The following is a 21,590-nucleotide window of genomic DNA, read 5'->3' as shown; positions in this document are numbered from 1 at the left end:
TGGGAGCAGGAACACTTGTGGGAGCAGGAACACTTGTGGAAGCAGGAACACTTGTGGGAGAGGGAACACTTGTGGGAGCAGGAACACTTGTGGGAGCAGGAACACTTGTGGAAGCAGGAATACTTGTGGAAGCAGGAACACTTGTGGGAGCAGGAACACCTGTGGGAGCGGGAACCCTTGTGGGAGCAGGAACACTTATGGGAGCAGGAACACTTGTGTGGAGCAGGAACATTTGTGAGAGCAAGAACACTTGTGGGAGCAGGAACACTTGTGGGAGCAGGAACACTTGTGTGGAGCAGCAACATTTGTGGGAGAGGGAACACTTGTGGGAGCAGGAACACTTGTGGGAGCAGGAACACTTGTGGGAGCAGGATCATTTGTGGGAGCAGGAACACTTGTGGGAGCAGGAATACTTGTGGGTGGCAGTGGAAACATTTGCGGCAGTGGAAACACTTGTGGAAGAAAATAAGAAGAACTATGTTACATCCATCCTAGCCAGCCAGAGCCTGCCTGACGCTAAGAGCATGTAGATAAAGTAGGAATATCCATGGCAGCATGGAGAAGCGAACAAATGCAATGACACGAACATTAGAACGTTTGAGATCATAACAATACCTGTGACAGCACGAAGAAGTTTGACAGTGGGAACATGCCGGTAAGCATGCAATACACGTGTAAAAACACAGGAACAGTGACATGAGAACAATATGAACACCCGAGTCAAGAACATAGATTAGAGAGAAAATAGAGAGTAGAGAGCATAGCTATATCTCGGACATGTATATTAGCGTTTAGGCATAAAATGGAGGGGCGGATAGGTAGCAGTGGTAACCTATAAGATGGTATCTCACCTCTATCGGCGCTGGCAGCCCTGCTAGACTCATCTCCTGATGCAGTAGCAGGAGTTGGCGAAGCAGAAGCAGAAGCCGCCTCATGATTTTCCTCTACATCGGTGCTGGGACCCTGCGGGCAACGCAAACATAAAATATATATAATGAGAGCATATACCCAAGCACATATATGCATGTGTGTGTGAGCGCATGCGTGCACGTGTGCAGGTGTGACCGTGACTATTGGTATATATTGGTGAATGTTATGCACACACACGTCCATGCGCACAATCATCAAATAACCACCACTAATGGTTTTTGAAACGCGAAGCTGTGCAAGGTTCTCTGGAAAGGTGTTGATTGTGTCACGTTTACAGTTAACTATACGGTGGCACATGAGAACAAAATAAAAAAAACCTGCTGCAATAAACAAAATTGCAATCAAACGGCTAATGATGCATTTTATTGCTCAAACGCCTAAACAATTTTATCATTACATAACAAGCGATCACACGTACTCGTTAATATAGCCAATTCTCAGATTCTCACCTTTAGATATATAAATTTCCAGAGCAATTTAATAGCGGACCGCCTAAAAAGATGTTATTAGGATTTTCAAGGTCCGCAATTTAGAGAAGTTCTCACATTTCACCCTGCCACTACAATCGTCCCTGCCATGATACACCACTGCATTAGATCCTTATTCAATTAATGAGCTAATAATCGTGCCGAGTAGTAGATATATTCCCAACGAATTAAACAATTAGACCCTAACTAATCACGCATTCATTTATTACACCGACAGAACTGGCATCGGCACGCCCACGTAAGTATAAGCTAACTTAATGCAGAGGCAAAGGTGTTTATACGTCTTAAACAGGGAGCGCACACAGCATCGGCTACAACCCAAGAGAAATACATGATCATTAGCAACCACTCAACCGCACCACCACCTAAGCACGTTTCCCTAATCACGGCATTTCCTAATGCATTACACAGAGCAGCTGGACTGTAGGAAAACACCGAGAGGTAGCGCTGCAAGCAGCCAGTAGCCAGCAGTACATGATGATAGCGTAAGAGACAGACAGACAGGCAGAGAGTGAGAGAGAGCGAGAGAGAGTTAGATAGAGCGAGAGAGAGAGAGAGAGAGAGAGAGAGAGAGAAGAGAGAGAGAGAGAGAGAGAGAGAGAGAGAGAGAGAGAGAGAGAGAGAGAGAGAGAGAGAGAGAGAGAGAGAGAGAGAGAATAGAGCCGAGAGAGAGATCAGATAGAGAGAGTAGAGATAGATAGAGATCAGAGATAGAGAGAGATAGAGAGAGATACGAAGAGAAAAGGAGAGAGAGAGAGAGCGAGAGCGCGGCGAGAGAGAAGAAAGCGAGAGAGAAAGAGCAGAGAGAGAGAGGAGAGAGAGAGAGAGAGAGAGAGAGAGAGAGTTCCCAGCATACGGCCAGTTATGCTGGTGAAATTGCATTCACGACGTGTTGCTAGCCATGTTAGTTTATTATAACTGCACTTCCCGATGAAAAAGCCTGAGACACGATATTTCGGCAGTGGTGTGCTGCATTTCACAGATACGCTAGCACACATCTGCACACAGGTTTCGCGTGTAGACAAACCGAAAGCCAAAGCATACTAAAACCGGAACAAAACAAGCATCTGCAACTGAAGCGTACTGCAGAGCCGAATAAGAAAACTGCGCGAAAAAAGAAACAAACGAAGGCGACCAGCGTGCGCGACACGCGATGCCACTGTTATACAGCTACGGCAAGAGGTCGGTGTGTCTAGCTAAGGCATACTTTGCAGGACTAACCTCAATTGTAGGTAGCACACGAGTGAACGTTCCGTCAACCTACATGTGCGCGTTGCCATGGCGATTTACAAGCACAGGAAATAAGAATTGTGAAAGATCACGGTTTCTCCCCAGCCACATGCGAGCACGTACGAAGTACGTGGGCGTTGCTAATGCACGTGCCTATTACTATTGCTGCTCATACTATATATACAGCCATGACCATACCACGATATACACGTGCACAAAGAGAAGATGATGCCGAGCGAAGAAGAAAGAAGAAAACGAAGAAAAAGACGAGCGATAGAGAGAGAGAGAGAGCGAGAGGGGGAATAGTGTGTGTGTGTGTGCGTGCGTGTGCGTGCGTGCTGCGTGCGCGTACGCGTGACGTGTGGTGTGGTGTGTGCGTTGAGAGAGAGAGACTAGAGCAAGATTGTTCGAGCGAAAGAAAACGATATATATATATATATATATGGGAGGGGAGAGAGCGAGAGCGAAATAGAGAGATTAATAGATAGATAGATAGATAGATAGATAGATAGATAGATAGTTAGATAGATAGATAGATAGATAGACAGATCAGATATATAGATAGAGAGAGAGAGAGAGAGAGAGAGAGAGAGAAGAGAGAAGAGGAGAGAGAGAAGAGAGAGACAGAGGGAGAGATAAAGATAGAGAGAGAGCGAGAGAGAGAGAGAGAGAGAGTCAAACAAAAAGAAGGTAGAGAATAAATGACAGTGTCTCTATCACATACAACCAGCTATAGTTGACGTTTCGTCGGAAATGCACTTGTGTGATCAAAACCAAAAAAGGGGAAACAAAAGTGTTGGGTTATGCTACGTTTAGCTAAAAAGCATCCGCTCTACTTTCACAATATCCATTTGGAAAATTGTTTTCCTAACCTGTATGGTGCAGACATCTCAAAAGAAATCGAAAACAGAATAAGCTTGAAAAAAAGTGTTGAGATCAGTGAATACTACACACTTTTTCAAAAGTTTCACAAAGCGAGACAAGCTTCGTTTTAAATACCGGACACAACAGACAGAAGTGTTAACCAAACTTTACGAATTTGCCTACATTTAATGGTTCGTTCGGACTTAAAAAACAACCGGATCGGATCGGACCGTATCGGAATAGTTAAATGTATCGCTCGTTGCTAATATCATTTTTTTTAAATATATGTTTGTCACAATAAGAAAAACAAAGTCACCACATTGGAAACGAAGGAGGGTTAAGAGAATAAACACTGGGAGAAATACTTTCACATCACTGACGCGTATGACCGTGCCGCACAACATTGCTCTAGTGATTCGATATGTTTAAGTGAACGTATGAGTTTTTGTGCACGTACATGGATGTCTCCGATTCCGTGCGACGCGTGTGTCAACTTCTGGACCTAGCTATACGTGTGTCAGCGCATGCGCTGTACCCGCGTCTTCTCATGCCCTTAATAAGGGATCCGGATGCATGCATTGCAGTAATAATAATTAATAATATATTGCAATATGACTATATAGTACTATATGACAACGCGATCTATCAGTATTCAGCATGGTAGCTACTAGATGTACTGAGGGAAATCATTGGTATTTACTATTAAAATAAATCGCAGTACTAGCCGATACATGAGTCAGTTTTGTAACATTGGGCTACCCACTACAAACAGGGTGACAATAAATTCGGTGGGGGCAGTGAAGGTAGATAGGAGTGCGAGGCACACAGGGGGAGTGCAGGGGACGTATGAACCTGCAGCCTCCGTATGGAATCCGCTCGACAGATGGGAAGGTCTTGCTCCCACACTAACCGTCTGGCAAGAGGGAGCCGACAGGGAATAGAGAGCAATTCTCTGCAGAGGCTCATACACGTGGAAACTCTTGGGAAATATAAGGGCGCCATTATCCTGCAGGCTGCTTGAAAAGTAGCAACGGGCTACGCTTTGCCCTACAGACTTTGTGAGAACCCTCGCAGACTGATTCTGAAAGTCCCTGTGGCCGTCAGAGGATTTTTAACGGATTCAGTCTAATCATTTCTGAATTATTGTCAACGACCAGAATCAGTTGCTTTGACAACGGAAACTTGGCAAACCTGTCATGAGTAGATAAAAGTCGTAGACGTATCTAAAACTATTCCTACTCGGGTTATATTGCGGAATTTAAATTGGAATAATTATTTTCATAAAAAATGATATATAATACACAGTGACTAGAAAAAACGTCGTCTCATCTCAAACATGAGGTTTTTCGCTAAAACGATACGATATTGTGTCGACAAAAAAAATCCCACTCGCGTTCGAACGAGATCTCTGAAGCCATACTTAGAAGTGGCGGCATATATAGGTAGGTGTGGGTTTTTGCCGGTGACTCTCATTCTAGAGGCGGCTACGATCTATTTTACTTCTCCGCTAGGGCCTGCGAAGCCGCCTGTAAACAGGATGCTTGCTTTCTCAGTCGAACAGGTTTTTGTGGTGCTTTTACAGCTGCGAGGCAGCTGTACGTAGGAAGCCTGAGAGGGGAAATGCACTGGGGGATAACTATTTCTCCAAAGCCATGCTCGACTCATAGTGCGCTAATTATTTCGCACGAGAACCAACCCATCTTACTTTGCTCGCGTTGTAATCAGTCAGCGCACCACCCAAAAAAAGACACCTGTATATTATACAGGCGCAGAGAAAACACAACAGGGAGTGAGTAATCAGATTAATGGCATCCAACGTGCAAGCAAAGACTCGGCAAAGTACTGGGAATATATTTAAAAACGAAAAAAAAAATATTCATCCAAAAGTTCTCTAATGATGTACCTCAGCATTGATGCAATTTAACCGTGTTTTACGGTACCGTCATCTAAAAAATTGAAGATAAAACAAATGGCGGAAAATGCGGGGAGAGCGCAGAGAAAGCTTGGATTTGTTAAAGTTTTTTTTTGCCCAGTACTAACAAACAAACTAGAAACACATTTCATTTCTATTTCCTTAATTGGAGACTCAAAAAAATCTGACCTCGGTGCATGGTTCTTCCACTACAACATATTGACGTTTCTACTTTAAACTAACCCGCTTGTTTGCTATATTCTGTTATTTAGTTTATCTTTTGACAAGTAAATATTTCATTGCAAACACCCCATCCTGCAGCGCGCATTTTTGCCACTAAACGATAATATAAAATGAAGGTAACCTTAAGAAATTGCTCGTTTTTCGCACCAATACGATAATGTAAATTAACCTAACGACGAGGTTATTAACCTAAACGAGTTATTAACCTAACGACGAGTAAATTAACCTAACGACGAGTAAATTAACCCTACGATAATGTAAATTAACCTAATTACGTGAATACAAATTTCTCGCGTACACGAAAAATGTTTCACCCATAAATAACTTCAGCACTACCTCAAAAGATACCCATTGGCGTTAGGGCACTCTGAACAGGCACCGATGCTAAATGTGATATCTATGATGTCATAACATGTTTTTATGATCGCAGTATAGGAGAGGGAGAGGGAGCTGCAAGATAACTACAACAAATACATTTTTGGCAGTAATGCAATCGTAGAACTGGTTGAAACAGCGCATACAACGTTTTGAATTTCTCTTTGCCATAGGATGTTGTAGAAAACAAGCCAAGCAAAACAAATAAGTATTGAAAACGTGGAAGCAGTATTCATAAAGTAAAGCCTAAAATGATAAAGTGCATCTACAAGATACATTCACGGATCCAAGCATTTGCAAAATATACTAACATCATTCCAGCCCGCATAACAGTCGGTCTATATACCATAATATCAATAACAATAGCATTAATATTCACATCTCCGAAATAGGAAGTCGTGGGTTCCTCTCACATATATCCTGAATAACACAATGGGTTCTGAGTGCCAGTCATATTTACTATGAATATATAGAACTAATGCTATTATGTGCCTGCGATATTAACCACAGTGAAGTAGACATTATACGTATACCCCGTTTATGTTATAAAACTCACCCTAAAACACGTGCCTACACACACGTACACCACACCCTAAACACACACTAATAGTCTGTAATAGCGACACTAAAGAAGAGAGCGTAACCATGGTTACTGGTACCTCTAACAGCCAACCTAAAGAATACTAAACGTACCAGCTGTCTACTGAGTTACCTATAGCAGAGGCAACATCAGCTGCACGCGTGTGCGTGCGTAGACGTGTGTGTGCATGCCTTCATAAATTCACGCGTGTGACGAGTATGGTACGTGCTACGTGTGCGTGCGTAGACGTGTGTGTACATGGCTTCATAAATTCACGCGTGTGACGAGTATGGTACGTGCTGCGTGTGCGTGCGTAGACGTGTGTGTACATGGCTTCATAAATTCACGCGTGTGACGAGTATGGTACGTGCTGCGTGTGCTGCGCGCGTTGCGCGTGGAGTGTGTGGGCTATGAGTAGCGGCGAGTCGGTCGTGGCTGTGTGTGGTTGGTGTAGGTTGTGTGTGGCGTGGCGTGGCGTGGGCTGGTGTGTGTGGTGTTGTGTGGTGGATGTGGCTGTGGCTGTGTGTGTGTGTGTGTGGTGGTGAGTAGTGTGGTCGGGGTTGTAGGTGTAGGTGTAGGTTGTGTGATTGAGTGTGTGGTCGTGGGTGCACGTGCGCGCGTACTTACGTGTACTTGTGTGCTAGTGCGTGTGAGTGTGTGCTCGTGGGCGTAGGTGCGAGGCAGTGTGCATGGTGACTGTGTGGTGTGGTGTAGTGTGGTGTGAGTGTGTGTGTGTGTGTGTGTGTGTGTGTGTGTGTGTGTGTGTGTGTGTGTGTGTGTGCGTGTGTGTTTTGCGTACGTGTGCGTGCGCGTGTGCGTGAGCGCCTGCTTACCCTAATAACTCCAGTGATCATCAGGTGACTGGTCTTAGTCGGAGTGCGCGGCTGGTGTCCGCCCTCCAGATCCCGAATCGCAGCCTCAGCTGGACTGTTCACGTCTGCCAAGACAATTAGGTCTGTTTTTAGAGGAAATGATGCAAAAACTGTCACCGAGTTGTCACATTGATGAGCGCGCAAATGTACGTGATCGACGCTTGTAAGATTGGTTTCAGGTGACCACAATTCAGACTGTACTCTGAACTCTATCCGATATCGGATCAGAAAATTGACATCACCGCGAGATATGGGTAGATTATTAATGACTTGGTGTATTTAAATTTGATTCCATGGAATAGATATATATATATAACTAATAATTAATGCAAAACTCCCAAATACTGAAAATTGTTTCAAAGGTCTGTGTCTGCAAAACACACATATTCAAAGTAGATATTCTCGGTGTCTTATTCAACCTTGGGTTTCAAGTACGTCAAGTCATAACTTTGCACACATTTTATGTATCTTTTCTGCATCATATTGACTTTTTACACGGGCCATTGCAAAATAATATTAAAACGTATCTTTGCCATAAGAAACTGTCGTCTCAATACAGTGTCTATAACAATGCAGCATATATGGCAGCTCGGCCACAAGCTAGTGTAAGGTATGATTGTCAAATACGCTTTTGATAATACCCACGAAAACAGGCAAAACATTAGCCGATTATATTGTCAGGAATGTATTGAAACCCTTAATATATAGAAATAAAGACGATTATGTGTTGTTCAAGAACATCCAAGGTTGAAGACACCGTCAGTAACGTAGCTCTTGGCCCTAAGCCTTGGTAGATTAGAGCTTTTGAGTTAAATTTTTCATTATTTGGGAGTTCTACATAACAAATACGTATACGCAACGTTCCATTTCAGCACTTATGCCTTGGCAGTGTGCAATTTCAAACCCGGGTTCAAGTGTCTATGGCATAATTCGAAGTTACTTAGGTACAGAGTTCTTCTATGCATTCTCTTTCAGAGACGCAGTACAACAGCCGAAAGTGCAGTAAAATAACACAGCAAAGATTGTAAACCTAAACATAAAAACTACATCCAGATATGCGCTGCACAAGAAATATCGGCAGCGCGCGAACGAACAATACAGCTGGAGGTGTTGGCACGCCCTGTTTCTTACAGTAAATAAGAAAAGCCCTATACAAAGCGTGCTTCAGAGCAAAGTGAAAACAACAGGCGCTGGTATAAGGTTACACGAAAGTCACAATGCTGTTCGACTCAGTGGCGCGCATCAGCTGAGCCGTGCATTTGGTTGTAGCGGAAACCAGCCAAAAAAAACTCGCGTGTATTTTCATCGAGACAGACTTGACACCTTCAGCATCGTCTAGGCCTTCTGAGCCAAAGTCGATAACTCTGCAAACGTCGCTGTGGGAAGTCGACACGGGATCAGAGGCCACTGAACTACCAGCAGAGACATCTGTCGGTGAGAAAGAAAAGCACATGCAGGTAACATGCAGGCAGGGTGCATTGTCTTGCCCGGCTATATAGGCAGCATGCAATATTTCATGCTCCACTCTTGCGTGTAACGCAGCAGGAGTGATTAGAATCATTATCGTCTCTTTCAATGCGCACCATCCCGACAAGGAAAAGACTTCTAAAGCATCGTGATCATTTGTTTTACGCGTGCCCAACCGCTGTGACAGCGTACAAAATAGATATCAACATAATTTTCAGTGAAAATCGTCGCTGTGCAGTGATGAATTACTAGTTTGAAACGGCCAGTATTATCTACACTGCTTGATGCAAGCTGCCTAAATCCCTTATTTGATCGATGAATCCGCCTAATGGCAAAAACGGGTGCGAAAATACGGGGAAAATACCCAGGGAATTTCCGGTTTAGAATAGATTCGTTTATGCAATAATCATGAGGCACTGATAGCGAAACGCTTGTGATCACAATACTTTAGTAGACCTGTGGTGAAAATTCAGCTTCAGCCATCACCTTTAATGATTTTGCTGGAATTAGTTAACTTATCTCAACTAACTTTACACATGCATGATCAGTAATTCTGCATAACAATATTTTTACGAGAAAAAAACATGCAATTGCTGGAAAATTAAAATAGAACTGACGTGCAAAAAACATTTACAGCTCGGCATGCACTTTGCGTCCTCCTCAGAAACCTTAAGCACTAGAATTGCAGGAATGGTCTCAATTACCGTACTTTTCAAATAACGCGCTGGAGAAGCAGTGTCTATAGTATTCACGCATATATATATATATATATATATATAAGATATAGTGAACGATTACTACAGTAAATTATACGGATAGGCGAACGGACGCAACTATAAAACTGGTAGAATGATATTGCTCCATTCATTACGTTTAGCCAATCAAAATACTTTTTGTTTGCTGTACGAACCCATGCAAACTAATTGTGCAATTGATCGATTAATCTTTTCACAGCATCATATATGTTTGTCTGACAACAACTCAATTCTGACCACGAATAATAGTAATCACGCAATCACCGCAGCGGGTATTAAACTTTAATTTGCACTGAAACGAATAATTGAGGACAATTCCTTCAATTCCGCCGAGGAAAGTGCAATACAAGTTCATAAGTATACGATTAGTGTAAAGTATCGAGACACGACATTAGCACTTTACGACAGCACATCGTCTGGCGTAAGACTGCTCATCGTACCATCTTATGGGAGACGAGAAACAACGAACCAGAGATTGACATAGGAAGAAGATCAGTCACCGACGAAGGGCAACGAAAATATCGAAGGACACAGTGGGAAGAAAACAAACAGCCGGTCAAATTTTGAAAGTACTCCTGACAACATTCAAGCATCGCTCACTTTTCCCATACTTTCAAATTCATCATGGCTTCACAAGTAGGGGGGTAGGGGGGGGAGTGGGTGAGAATATGTGGCAGGAGTTTATTACCTTTCTCGACACTCACTTCGCACACCTGCATGGCTGGAGCAGATTGCTGGCTAACTTGGATAGGTGTCTCTGCAGAAGTTAGTCACAAAAATAACACAAGTCACAACGCAGGCACTCACTACTATGCTACGCTAGCAAATCGGAGGAACACGTTGGCGAAATTCGTGCGGGCCGACCTGAGGCGGTGGTACGGAGCGGCGAGGAATAACAATGTTTGCTAGGAACCCTCTCCCTCCCTCTAGTCATATTACCGCACTCGACACACAACCTTTGACCTACGACATGCGAGCTTTGACCTTTGACCCCCAGCATTTGACCTACGACCCATGATGCACGACAGTGTCTACAGTATTGTTGGTCGTGTACTGAGAAGCAATATTGTATCATCGATGCTAGGCTATGCAGTGATAAGAACATGTATGTTTATTCCATCAGTGGGAGAGAGGCAGCAGGAATGCAGTTAATATTGACTAATGCTTGACTTCTCACAGGTAACGGTGTCTAAATCGAATAAGTGATGACCAATCGACCCCACCTGTGCATAAGTTATTGCCAGATTCACGGCAGATGCGCAACGCTTGCAGGTAAACGATTCTTCTAGAAGATATACGACCGAGTAGACGTCTCGACTATTAGCAAATACGTAGCTCATCACAGCCTGCATAGGTGTGTATATCCGTACGTGTGCGTGTGGTTGAGGGGGGCGATAACAAATGCGACCTACCGACCCTCTTCAACGGGCACCAGCTTCAGCAATTCAATACTCAGAAACGGATTCCCTCGTTATGTAACATACGAGTGAACACATGATAACGTGAATACTCCGGCTTACATTGCCTTAGGTTTTCCTTACTCGTGAAGATAGGTTAAGAGCACCTAGCTCAACTCGCCCGAATCTGGTTTCGTATAGATGCCTGCCCCCAAGTGAACAGATTAAGGACACAATGAGGGTATATTGAGGGTGCACGGGCTGGGTATAAACCAAGTGTTCTACAGGAATAGAAGTGGATTGATAAACGCATGCGCTAAGATTAAACTACAGCTACACATATTAAGCAAGAGCTAATAACACCTATGTATTATTTATGTACCGATGTAGTACCTATGTATTATTAGCTCTTCATATTAACTAACATTGTGGTTTCACTACGAAATCAACATCTGTGCACAGAATCTACGCCTATCATTTGTCTCATTATCTACGACTACACTTGATTGCATGCGAGCCGGGAAGGAACTATATGGCACATCGTTGCAGAGTATCGCAGCTATAGTGTCGTATAGCAAGCATGGTGCTTGTAATTAAGCGTAATTAAGAAAGTAATTAAGTGTGATTAAGCCGTAACTGCGTCAAACCTAGTGTACGTATAGAACCGCTAGACGGAGCAGCAAACAGACTATATACCGGACGAAGAGGAACGGCTCCACGTACATGGCCGTCACGTGCAGACGTGCGGCTTCAACATCATCACGCGATCATGCGATCAACGAATCCTCTACCCCTCCCCTCGCCACAAATTTTTACATTTTTACAAATTAGTAAAAAATTAAATAAATAAATAAATAATTAATTAAACAAGTGAATAAATATCCGTTATCGTTACGTCTCGGTAATGTCAATATCGGTGAATGCTGCACGTAACAGAACTACAGTAGCAACACTATCAGGAGTGTATAATATATATATATATATATATATATATATATATATATATATATATATATATATATAAATATAATAATATATATATATATATATATATATAATATAATATAAAATATATATGTATAATATAGATAGGCTATATAATGTAATATAGTCTATATTATACACGCCTGACACTATAACGCGTGTTCATGTGGTGAGGTGCTTCCGTGTGTGTTCCGGACTAATAGCAGCGGCTTACACAGACCACTTAATCTATATGTACATATACATTACTAGCAGCTGATGGGCGCTGCTTTTGCAAACGATAGTCGATATACCGCTAAGAAAAAATATATCGACCGAGTAATAATATCACTTTAGAGGTGCCACTTGAAACGGGATCGTGGTGGCGGTGACGGCATTCATTATTCATTGCAAGCAGTAAGGGTGATAGAAGTCGTAAGATTTATAGAGGGCGCTCATCTATATTCGTGACCCGGACTGACTTCGATGATGGGAAACCCTAGCTGCTTAATTTCACCTACTCGGTTGCACATGCATGCACGCGGGTCGAATCACATTCTTACATCATGACACGTGTGTGGGTCTATATATATGATGTATATATATATATATAGTGGTGGTATACGGGAGGCGTTGCTTCATTCCGTTGACATTGATGTAATAAATAAGGCCCGTATTGTATGTATGTATGGACATTAGTCTTTATATACACGAGTTATATCCCTATCGTATCACTAGTATCATCTGACACATGCAAACTTGTAGCGAAATCTACCCGGAAATCATAGCGTTCATGCAAAAGACGAACTATAGTGGGTGTAGTCGGCCTACCATCAATTGGCTTGGGTGTGGCGCTAGTTGTCTGTTTCGCTTCGTTTTGGGGCAAAATTTCGCCGTCCATGTATGCAAACTGCGATAAAAGAAAAGGCTATATTAACAGTGGCAATTAACACAACGGAATAGCGTTGATTAAATATACTGCTGCATGCATGCGGTCGCCTAATGGATTTTATGATTTATGATTTTTGTGGATTAGATTATACTTGCTTAATTTATATACTCTATCAGCAATGTTTCCCGAACTTGGTGCATAAATATACTACAAGCTAGGAGTGGTAATACTTTGCCAGGTAATACTTTACTTGGTATTTATTGCTTGCCTTCACAGGTATACATTCGTCTAATTATATGAGTTAGATGCTAAATATAGGAGAACTTGTAACAGTTAACAGGTTTCACTTAGTATTTCAACATGGTTGTTACAGCAAAGGTATATCACACTATAATATAAAATGTACACAAAACGTGTGGATAATGTTACGCAACAAAAAGGCGTGGAAAAGCTATAGAAACATCGCACGGCTCAAATGTGTGGAAAATGATATCATTTATGACGCAACTCGAACAGAAAAATATGTGGGCGTATCACGTTCTGCTACCTACGTTTCAGACCTGCTACGTTTATTCGTTTTTTAGTTAGCTGAGTAAATTACAGTTTTAGTGACGAAAGTTTTACTGAATATATTGCCTACCCCATCCCTCACGTCTAGCAGACGTGAGTGTACGTTATGTTGTCAAGAGCGTATAAAGAAGCTTAATACCCACTTAATACCCTCTTAATACGCTCTTAATACGCTCTTGATGTTGTGTATATAGGTTAGTAAGTGAGAGAAGGTGGATGCAGTGTAGAAAGTGTCACCTACCCTCATCACAGACATCTAGCCGACGTGAACTGCTGTTATGTTGTAGGTATCGGTAAGTAAGTATGGGTGGGAGTTGTGGACAACCTACCTCTAAGGTGATCGCACCAGACACCTCTTCGTCATCCTTCTCGGGTCGGCCAGCCAGGTCAATAATCTGGCGAGGGGTCGGGTTGCTGCGCAGTTCACTCACACTGACCACTGCCTGACCGAGGAAGTCCACTGCGAGATGCAGGTGCGAGACATAGGACGGACAATCAGATGCGTGCGGTCGCATACATGATCCGCGTATTATTTTTAGCTTTTAGCTCCTGTACTATAATATTGTCGTAAAACGCGAGTGAACTTTTTACAAAACTGACCGTGATGCACACACATATCATATGCAGACCATGGCGGATTTTCCACCTTTCGCTATATACTAAATCAACACGAGGTAATTTATTTATGAGAGTCGAAGTGGTCTGCTAGAACGAATTCTATTTTTTTCCCTAGTTACTGTGGACATCTCCTATTTCGGCTGCGACGTAGAAAGATGCTTTTTCCGACGCTGTAAAAACTCGCGTGCATTAAAAAATCGGTCAGTAGACAGCTACGGGCATTACTGTCACGACCAATCTTAGCTAATGGCAATAAGCCTACCCGAAACGGCTTAACGCAGAGTCTCGTATAAATGCAAAAGCGTCTAACAAAGCAACCACGGAAATTCCTCCCATATTCTCTGTCGTGCCCGTGAGCTGAATTAAGAGGAAGCCCCTTCGAGATTTCTAGAAGATGCCTTGGGGGAGAGAGAGGAGGAATTCTCCCTGGCCACGTACCGTATATACTCGCGTAATAACCGCAAATTTGACCTCAGATTTCAACCCTGTATTTGCTCTGCGGTTTATAAGTGCGCTATATCATGAGGGGAAATATACTAGGCGCAATACTTGGCTACCCGATTCAAATTGAGGTGCGGCTTATAGGCGCCCGCGGTTATTACGCGATCATATACGGTACATAAACACGAGACTGGGACACGTGAATGCGCTGTTAATTAGATCGGTGTGGGTTAGACGCGTCACTTACGGCCAGTGTCCTTAGCTCTGTCGTAGAGGTCAAATGTCAGAGCTTCCGACTGCGTGTTGATGGGGCTGGAAAACAGAAACAACGCACACGCATGGTCTATCGAGGCACTTGCGAAGCCTTGCGTGAGCAGCTAGGCAAATACGCCACACGCTATCAGGCATCGCCTACACACACGAAAACAGAGCGCTTTTTCGTGACATTAGACTTACTGCAACGACACTCACCGCTACACATACGCTCGCACACACAGCGGCACGCAATACACACATCGACACACACACCACACCACACACACCATCACACGCTATGCACGTCACCAGCACGCGCACGCACGCACGCAAAAAAAAAAAGAAAAACACCACACACACACACACACACACACAGCCACGCACGCACGCACGCACACACACGCACGCACGCCACGCAAACACACACACATACACACGCGCACCACACGCACACACACACACACACACACAACGCACATTCGTACACGGCACCGACAAACACCCACGCAACACACACACGCACACGCACACGCACACGCACCACGCCACCACGCACACGCCACACGGCACACAAACTCCATTGCCCCCCCCATCCACCAAACACACGAGAAACCAAAACTCACAAAACGAAGTGCTCGTCCCAGAACGGGTTGACCGTGTCGCGGATCACCGACGTCATGCACTTGCGGGCCGGGTTGTCCAGCTCGACGACGCAGTACGGGTCAATGCAGCCGGCCACCTCCCCTAGACTCTTCGCCTTGATGACCTTGACGAGCAGCTGCAGTTGTCCGCCAGGTAGCACCACCGCCGACGCGCCGACCGCCGGGACGGCAGAGGGCACTGACGGCGAGGAGCTCTCAACTTCCTGTGAAACGAAGATGCGTCATAGGAAGAGATAATAAGAAGAGGTCACCCTCTCCCGGCGAGTTGGCGCGCGGTTTCACGAAGCTAGCTATTCGTTTACGGATAATAAACGGGGCGAGCGTTCTCCCCCCCTCGTGTTTACGTAGTCGACAACTGTTCCTTTGAGGAAAGACTCGGGGGTTTTTCATCAAATCGTGTTAAGACTCGAAGAAATTAAATGTGCTTAGTTATTGGGAAACACCTGCTGCCTCCTTGCAGTTTGCAGTGTTGGAAAAGTTGGAATTTTAGTCAACTTGCAAGTCTACGGATCACTGCTAACAACGGTTATGCTGGGCTTGAGGCAATAGATACAAGCTCAAAGACTCAAGCGTTGCCGCACTAACACACGTCACGTGCGTGCACTAACGCACTAACTAACGTCAATCGTCAGTGGAGCGGACAGGGAATACATCGCTGACTGTAGCAAAACACTTGTCAGACCATTCAATTTAGCTAGTTTGAAATATTTCGCCATATATTCTCGTCAGCTAAGCTGTTCAACATTTCGATTAAATGATCCATTAGTTACAGCTACTTCCCGTCTCTGAAGCGTGCGTGATAAATGCGCGTTGTATCCCCAACACCTGCGCTTACGACGCCACTAACACAAACAGTAATGTAATTGTGCAAGTGGTGATGCTGTTCGCAAATGATGTATCATCTTTCTCGACAACGCCGCTAGCACAACGCTAATTTCATCTCGTTGGAAACATCTTGGGAAATCAATACAAATATCGGATGCTGACGATAACGTTATATATACCGCTTATTCTACGCCGCCGCAATACAGCGGGGGCAATATTAGCAGTAAAATATCACCAGTAGTGAATAATAGAGACTCTATGATTCACGTATTATTATTATTCACTCTATTTTTTACCGATTTTTATATATATTTATCTCCATTTTCACTCTATTATTATTCACTCTATTTTTACCGATTTTTATATATTTTTATTTCCATTTTCACTCTATTATTATTCACTCTATTATTCACTCCTGATACCACGTAATACCTATAGTCTTATATATTTAAATTATTTTACAGCTCCTAACGTGATAACGCTAATGAGACTGATAATTAAGGACACTTGAACAAAGACCAACCTTTGTATACCACCCCTCTTCAAAGGGTTCCATAAACCCTAACATTTTAATATAAGAAGGGAAGATCTCATTAGATGACACAGCTCCACCCTGCACGCGGAGGCAATTAGCAATTTCACAGGATGAAGCCACTCAAAAGGAAAACAAAAGGAAAACCACGGGTCGTTAATAAAGAGATGTCGTGGCTAGCAGGCGGTTTTGCAAAATAATCTTCGCATAATCGGCAGCAATTGTCAGAAAACGATCATGTTATGATTATACTATGAAAAAACCGTTATACCGAGCGCGGGGAATGCACGCGAGATCAGCATAGCAATTCATTCTTACGCAGTAACTCAAAGAAATCCTGTCCCACAGTGATATAGCGTTGCTTGAAAACACATTTGGCGCTGTACTCTTAGATCGCCCTCTTATGGGGACATGATCAACTAATAGCGTGCCTACTCTAAAGCTGGGTTTACACTGCCAACTTTGTGTTGGCGAATTGCCGAATTGTACCAACTTCGAAACTTCGCAACTGACAATCGGCAGTGTAAACGCAAAAGTTGCGCGCCCAGCCGATCGATAGCAATGAGTTGGAAGATTAGAACATGTTCTATTTTCGCCAACTCGGAGTTGGCGTGTTGGACGTTTTTTTTGCCAAGTGGCCAATCAGAGAACAGCAATCAGGGGTGTGTCCCTCCACCCAGAGAGAGACCATTTGCGCGAGCGTTTCTACGGCACGTGTCTGAGTGTGGGAAATGGTATTTGAGGTACTTTTGAGTACATGTACATCCTTCATTCTGACTATCACATGACTATGTACAGGGGGGCATTTTTAGGTCGGGTTCATTATTGAATATGTAGGGGTGACCACCGCTGAGATGAGGGCGAGATGACAGCAAAACTCTTTTTTGGAATTGTGAAAAAAAGCTGCAAAAAGGTTGTAACCTTTGCTTTGCCACTCAATTACTGTGGCCGAGCAGGCGCGCCACGTAGCGGCATAATGCCGCAGCTATTAAGCGCGTACGTCATTACACATTTAAATTAATTTGTTGAAATTGCTCATTTCACTAGAGCGAGAGGGAACGAGCGAGAAAGAGAAGAGAGCGCGCGCGAGAAAACGAGAGAGGGGGAGTAAGAGAAAGAGGGGGAAAGAGAAAGAGGGAGAGAGTGCAACGCGGTGATTTAATAACGGTGTTCGCGCATGCGCAATATCTCCCGAGAAAATTAATATTATGCAACAATTATGCATTTGAAATGAAGAGGAGTTATCCTACCATAGATTTATATGATAACATTCCATCAGTAGACCTTACTTAAGAAATAGGAAGAAGATCTTATGGTATGTTATGGCATGTAAAGTCCGCGCTGCATATACCAGTCATGATCAGTACACAATCTGGCTACGTTCGTGTGTTAGCGCATGTGCAATATCTCACCAGAGGAGTTATATTTTGTGATGACTATTTATTTATGGTCAGGGGGTCTCTCAGCATAGATTTATGTAATAAATCATTATACATTAGACCTGTATTTATAATTAGAAGCGCGCCCTATAGCCTGTAGCGTGCAAAACACCTACTTCACCCCCGTCCTTCCCCTTGACCCTGGCTCAACCTCCTGCTTCTTTTACGGCCGCTCAGCTATCATCCCTACCGCCTTTTCTCAGTCTCCCACCTTCTCTCTCTCTCTCAGCATAGATTTATTTAATAAATAATATATTAGATATTATTATGATAGGGTCCGGTTTCCGGGCCGTTGAACGTGTGAAAACGGTCGAAGAAAATTATCTTGGCATCCGGAGCGCGATGGTGCGAGCAAAGTGAATCTTGTAAATGAGATTTTACAATGCACACGTGACGTCGATTGAATGCCCAAGATCGGCCGAAGGTATTTATCTTGGCTTGCAACGGCGACGAGCGACGCGAGCGTCAGTTCATGTATATTACCATAGGGAAAATTGCTGCGGGATGATGCGACCAAAGTGAAAATTTTGAATCACAATTCACAATCAAAGTGAAAGGATTTGCAATGCGCACAAACTGTCCGGCATCCACGCTTTGTTATAAATGCGTAACATCAACCCAATCGCTATACTTTATAGGGTAGGAATGGAAATGAGGCGGGCAGTGCCGCCCCAAAGAAGTAGTAAGGTCAGAATTTGCGATGTGCACCACCTGCTTGGCCACCACGCTCTCTTTTGCGTGCTCAACATCGTCCCTACGTCATTTACTTTGGGCGCTACGTCGCCGAGGTGCCGACGTCACGGGAACTCGAGAGGACACGGCGGAGCCGGAAGTTACAGAGAACAAGGTGTCGCTCATCAACCAGTGCGTGCACGTACATGGCATCCTCGCATACGATCCTCATCCGCATCCCCAACATCATTCTCTTCCCCCTGTTCTCCTCTCCGTTGCCGCCGCCAAGAAACAGCACAACAAACAACAACAACAACAACAACAACAACAACAACAACGACGACGACGACGACGACGACAGGCACATCCCGCCCCACCGTGCAGACAGAACTAACGGATTATTGTAATAACAACACTGCGAGACAGGCAAGGAAGCTAACACGACTCTCTGTGGCATAAAAGTCGAGGTACGGCACGCACAGGCGCAAAGACTCGTGCACAGTCACAGAGTCAGGATGCCGGTGTTGCCACGAGGGCATTGGGTTTGTCCAAGCACGTGCAGCCGAGCTCCTAATGTGCACGCTCGCACGCACGCGTGTATGTGGGCACGCACGCGTGTATGTGCGCACGCGTGCGCGTGAACGTGCGTGTGTAAGTGCGCACACGCGTTTATGTGCACGCACGCGTGTATGTGCACGCACGCGTGTAAGTGCGCGCATACGTGTACGTGCGCGCATGCGTGTACGTGCACGCATGCGCATGTGCGCACATGCGTGTACGTGCACGCATGCGTATGTGCGCGCATGCGTGTACGTGCACGCATGCGTGTATGTGCGCGCATGCGTGTACATGCACGCATGCGTGTATGTGCGCGCACGCGTGTACGTGCACGCACGCGTGTATGTGCGCACATGCGTGCATGTATATGCACGCATGCGTGTATGTGCGCGCACGCGTGTACGTGCACGCACGCGTGTATGTGTGCGCACGCGGGTTAGGGTTAGGGTTAGGGTTAGGGTTAGGGTTAGGGTTAGGGTTAGGGTTAGGGTAACCCTAACCCTAACCTGATATCACACCCCTCACATCCCAGAAACCACCGCAGCCTACGCCCTAACCCTAACCCTAACCCTAACTCTAACCCTAACCCTAATTTAATTTAATAAAAAAAATCATATAAATATTTGCGTTAATTGGGAAAAAATAGTTAAATGGATAAAAATAGAAAAATAAAAAAATTAAAAAATAAAAAAAATTAAAAAAAGAACATATGGGTTTCGAACTAACGACCTTCAGAGGTAACGCCAGTCGCTCTACCAGATCGGCTATTCAGCCGTATTAGAATCATATGTTATGGATGTGCCATACATACAATCAAGAGCAGATAAAGAATCCCTATTATACACTCCTGATACAATGCATACATGCATCGGCGCGGTGGTTTCTGGGATAGCCTGCTGTGAGGGGTGTGATATAACCCTAACCGCGCACGCGTGCGGTCATGTGCATACGGCACGGCAGATACGGTGTGTGCGGTACGGCAGATACGGTGTGTGCGATACGGCAGATACGGCAGATACCTGTTGTAAACGGGGAAGGTACACGCGTGCGCGCACGTACACGCGCACGTGCACATGAGGAGGAGGTTGGCATCACGAGCATGGACAAATCCAATGGGAAACCCCTCCAGTATTCCACTGCCCTCGTGGCATCCCAACTATGTGACTGTGCACGAGTCTTTGCGCCTGTGCGTGCGATACCTCAAGAATTTATACATGCAATAATGCCTATATCCATCGCCCCACGCGTACGCTCGCGGTCGACGCTGACCGCTCGATCGAGTTAGCCAAGTCGTCAGTGTAAACGCGCTGCACAGTTCATAGAACGGTTGATAGAGCGTTGGGAAGTTAGTCCAATTCGCCAATTCGCCAACACAAAGTTGGCAGTGTAAACCCAGCTTAATAACTCCCGTGTTGCGTTTTTCTTTATCTTCTCCATGACAGACACGTCCTAAAAGATCACTCAGGCGATCGTACAGTGCCCGTCTACGAATTACGGCCGTAGATAAACGGGCACACCGCTTATTCGGCACCACCACTCAATCGGGAAATTTTCATGATTCCCGACCTGTGTCCCGATAAAGCGGGGGCCACTGTATAGGCACTAAAGCATCTTAAATTATATATGCGTTAAATCCTCAGCATGCTGCCTCTACTAGGCGACTTTACCAAAAAAAAGAAGAATTCTTCACAAGATCGCGAATCAAGCCGGAGGGGACTTGCGTGACTGATTACGATGATGTAATATGTAATACATTGGGGGATTAATCGCATGAGTGGCCCGGAAGCTTCACTGCTACTGCAGCTGCTGTTGCTAATGCTGCGGTGTCATTGGGGCAGGCTGTATCATCTCTCTACACGTTTATCTCCATGTACTCAACATGCATACTCTCCCTACACCGTTCTCTCCCTTCAGTCATGACAGCACACATATTGTTGATGCAGGCGGGGCTTCATCTCTCTCCTACACCTTGCTTTCCCCACCTTCACTCTATGACCTCACGTCTTTAATACAGGAATAAATCCTACTCCCTACAGCTCTCTGTCCCTAT

At 44.4% G+C, this 21,590-nt stretch overlaps 1 protein-coding gene and 1 long non-coding RNA gene across 2 annotated transcripts in view; one reads left to right on the top strand and one right to left on the bottom strand.

Moving 5' to 3' along the window:
• Positions 1 to 3,049, top strand: part of LOC106804658 — a 14,392-nt gene extending 11,343 nt beyond the window's left edge. Inside the window, exons 2-3 of the long non-coding RNA XR_001393350.1 lie at positions 661 to 672; positions 3,040 to 3,049. This is a non-coding gene — a long non-coding RNA (uncharacterized LOC106804658). The remainder of the gene's footprint in view (positions 1 to 660; positions 673 to 3,039) is intronic.
• LOC106804657 (C2 domain-containing protein 2-like) overlaps positions 1 to 21,590 on the bottom strand; it is a gene marked incomplete in the record, with an annotated part of 88,944 nt that overhangs the window by 7,178 nt on the left and 60,176 nt on the right. Inside the window, 8 exon segments of the mRNA XM_014805930.1 lie at positions 852 to 963; positions 7,456 to 7,559; positions 8,818 to 8,922; positions 10,405 to 10,473; positions 12,908 to 12,986; positions 13,868 to 13,998; positions 14,845 to 14,909; positions 15,476 to 15,717. Of these exon segments, the coding sequence (XP_014661416.1) occupies positions 852 to 963; positions 7,456 to 7,559; positions 8,818 to 8,922; positions 10,405 to 10,473; positions 12,908 to 12,986; positions 13,868 to 13,998; positions 14,845 to 14,909; positions 15,476 to 15,717 (907 nt within the window).

The sequence above is a fragment of the Priapulus caudatus genome, unplaced genomic scaffold (genome assembly GCF_000485595.1).
Source record: "Priapulus caudatus unplaced genomic scaffold, Priapulus_caudatus-5.0.1 Scaffold82, whole genome shotgun sequence".
NCBI lineage: Eukaryota > Metazoa > Priapulida > Priapulimorpha > Priapulimorphida > Priapulidae > Priapulus > Priapulus caudatus.
The sequence above is the reverse complement of the archived record's forward strand: the minus strand, read 5'-3'. Positions and strand labels throughout refer to the sequence as shown.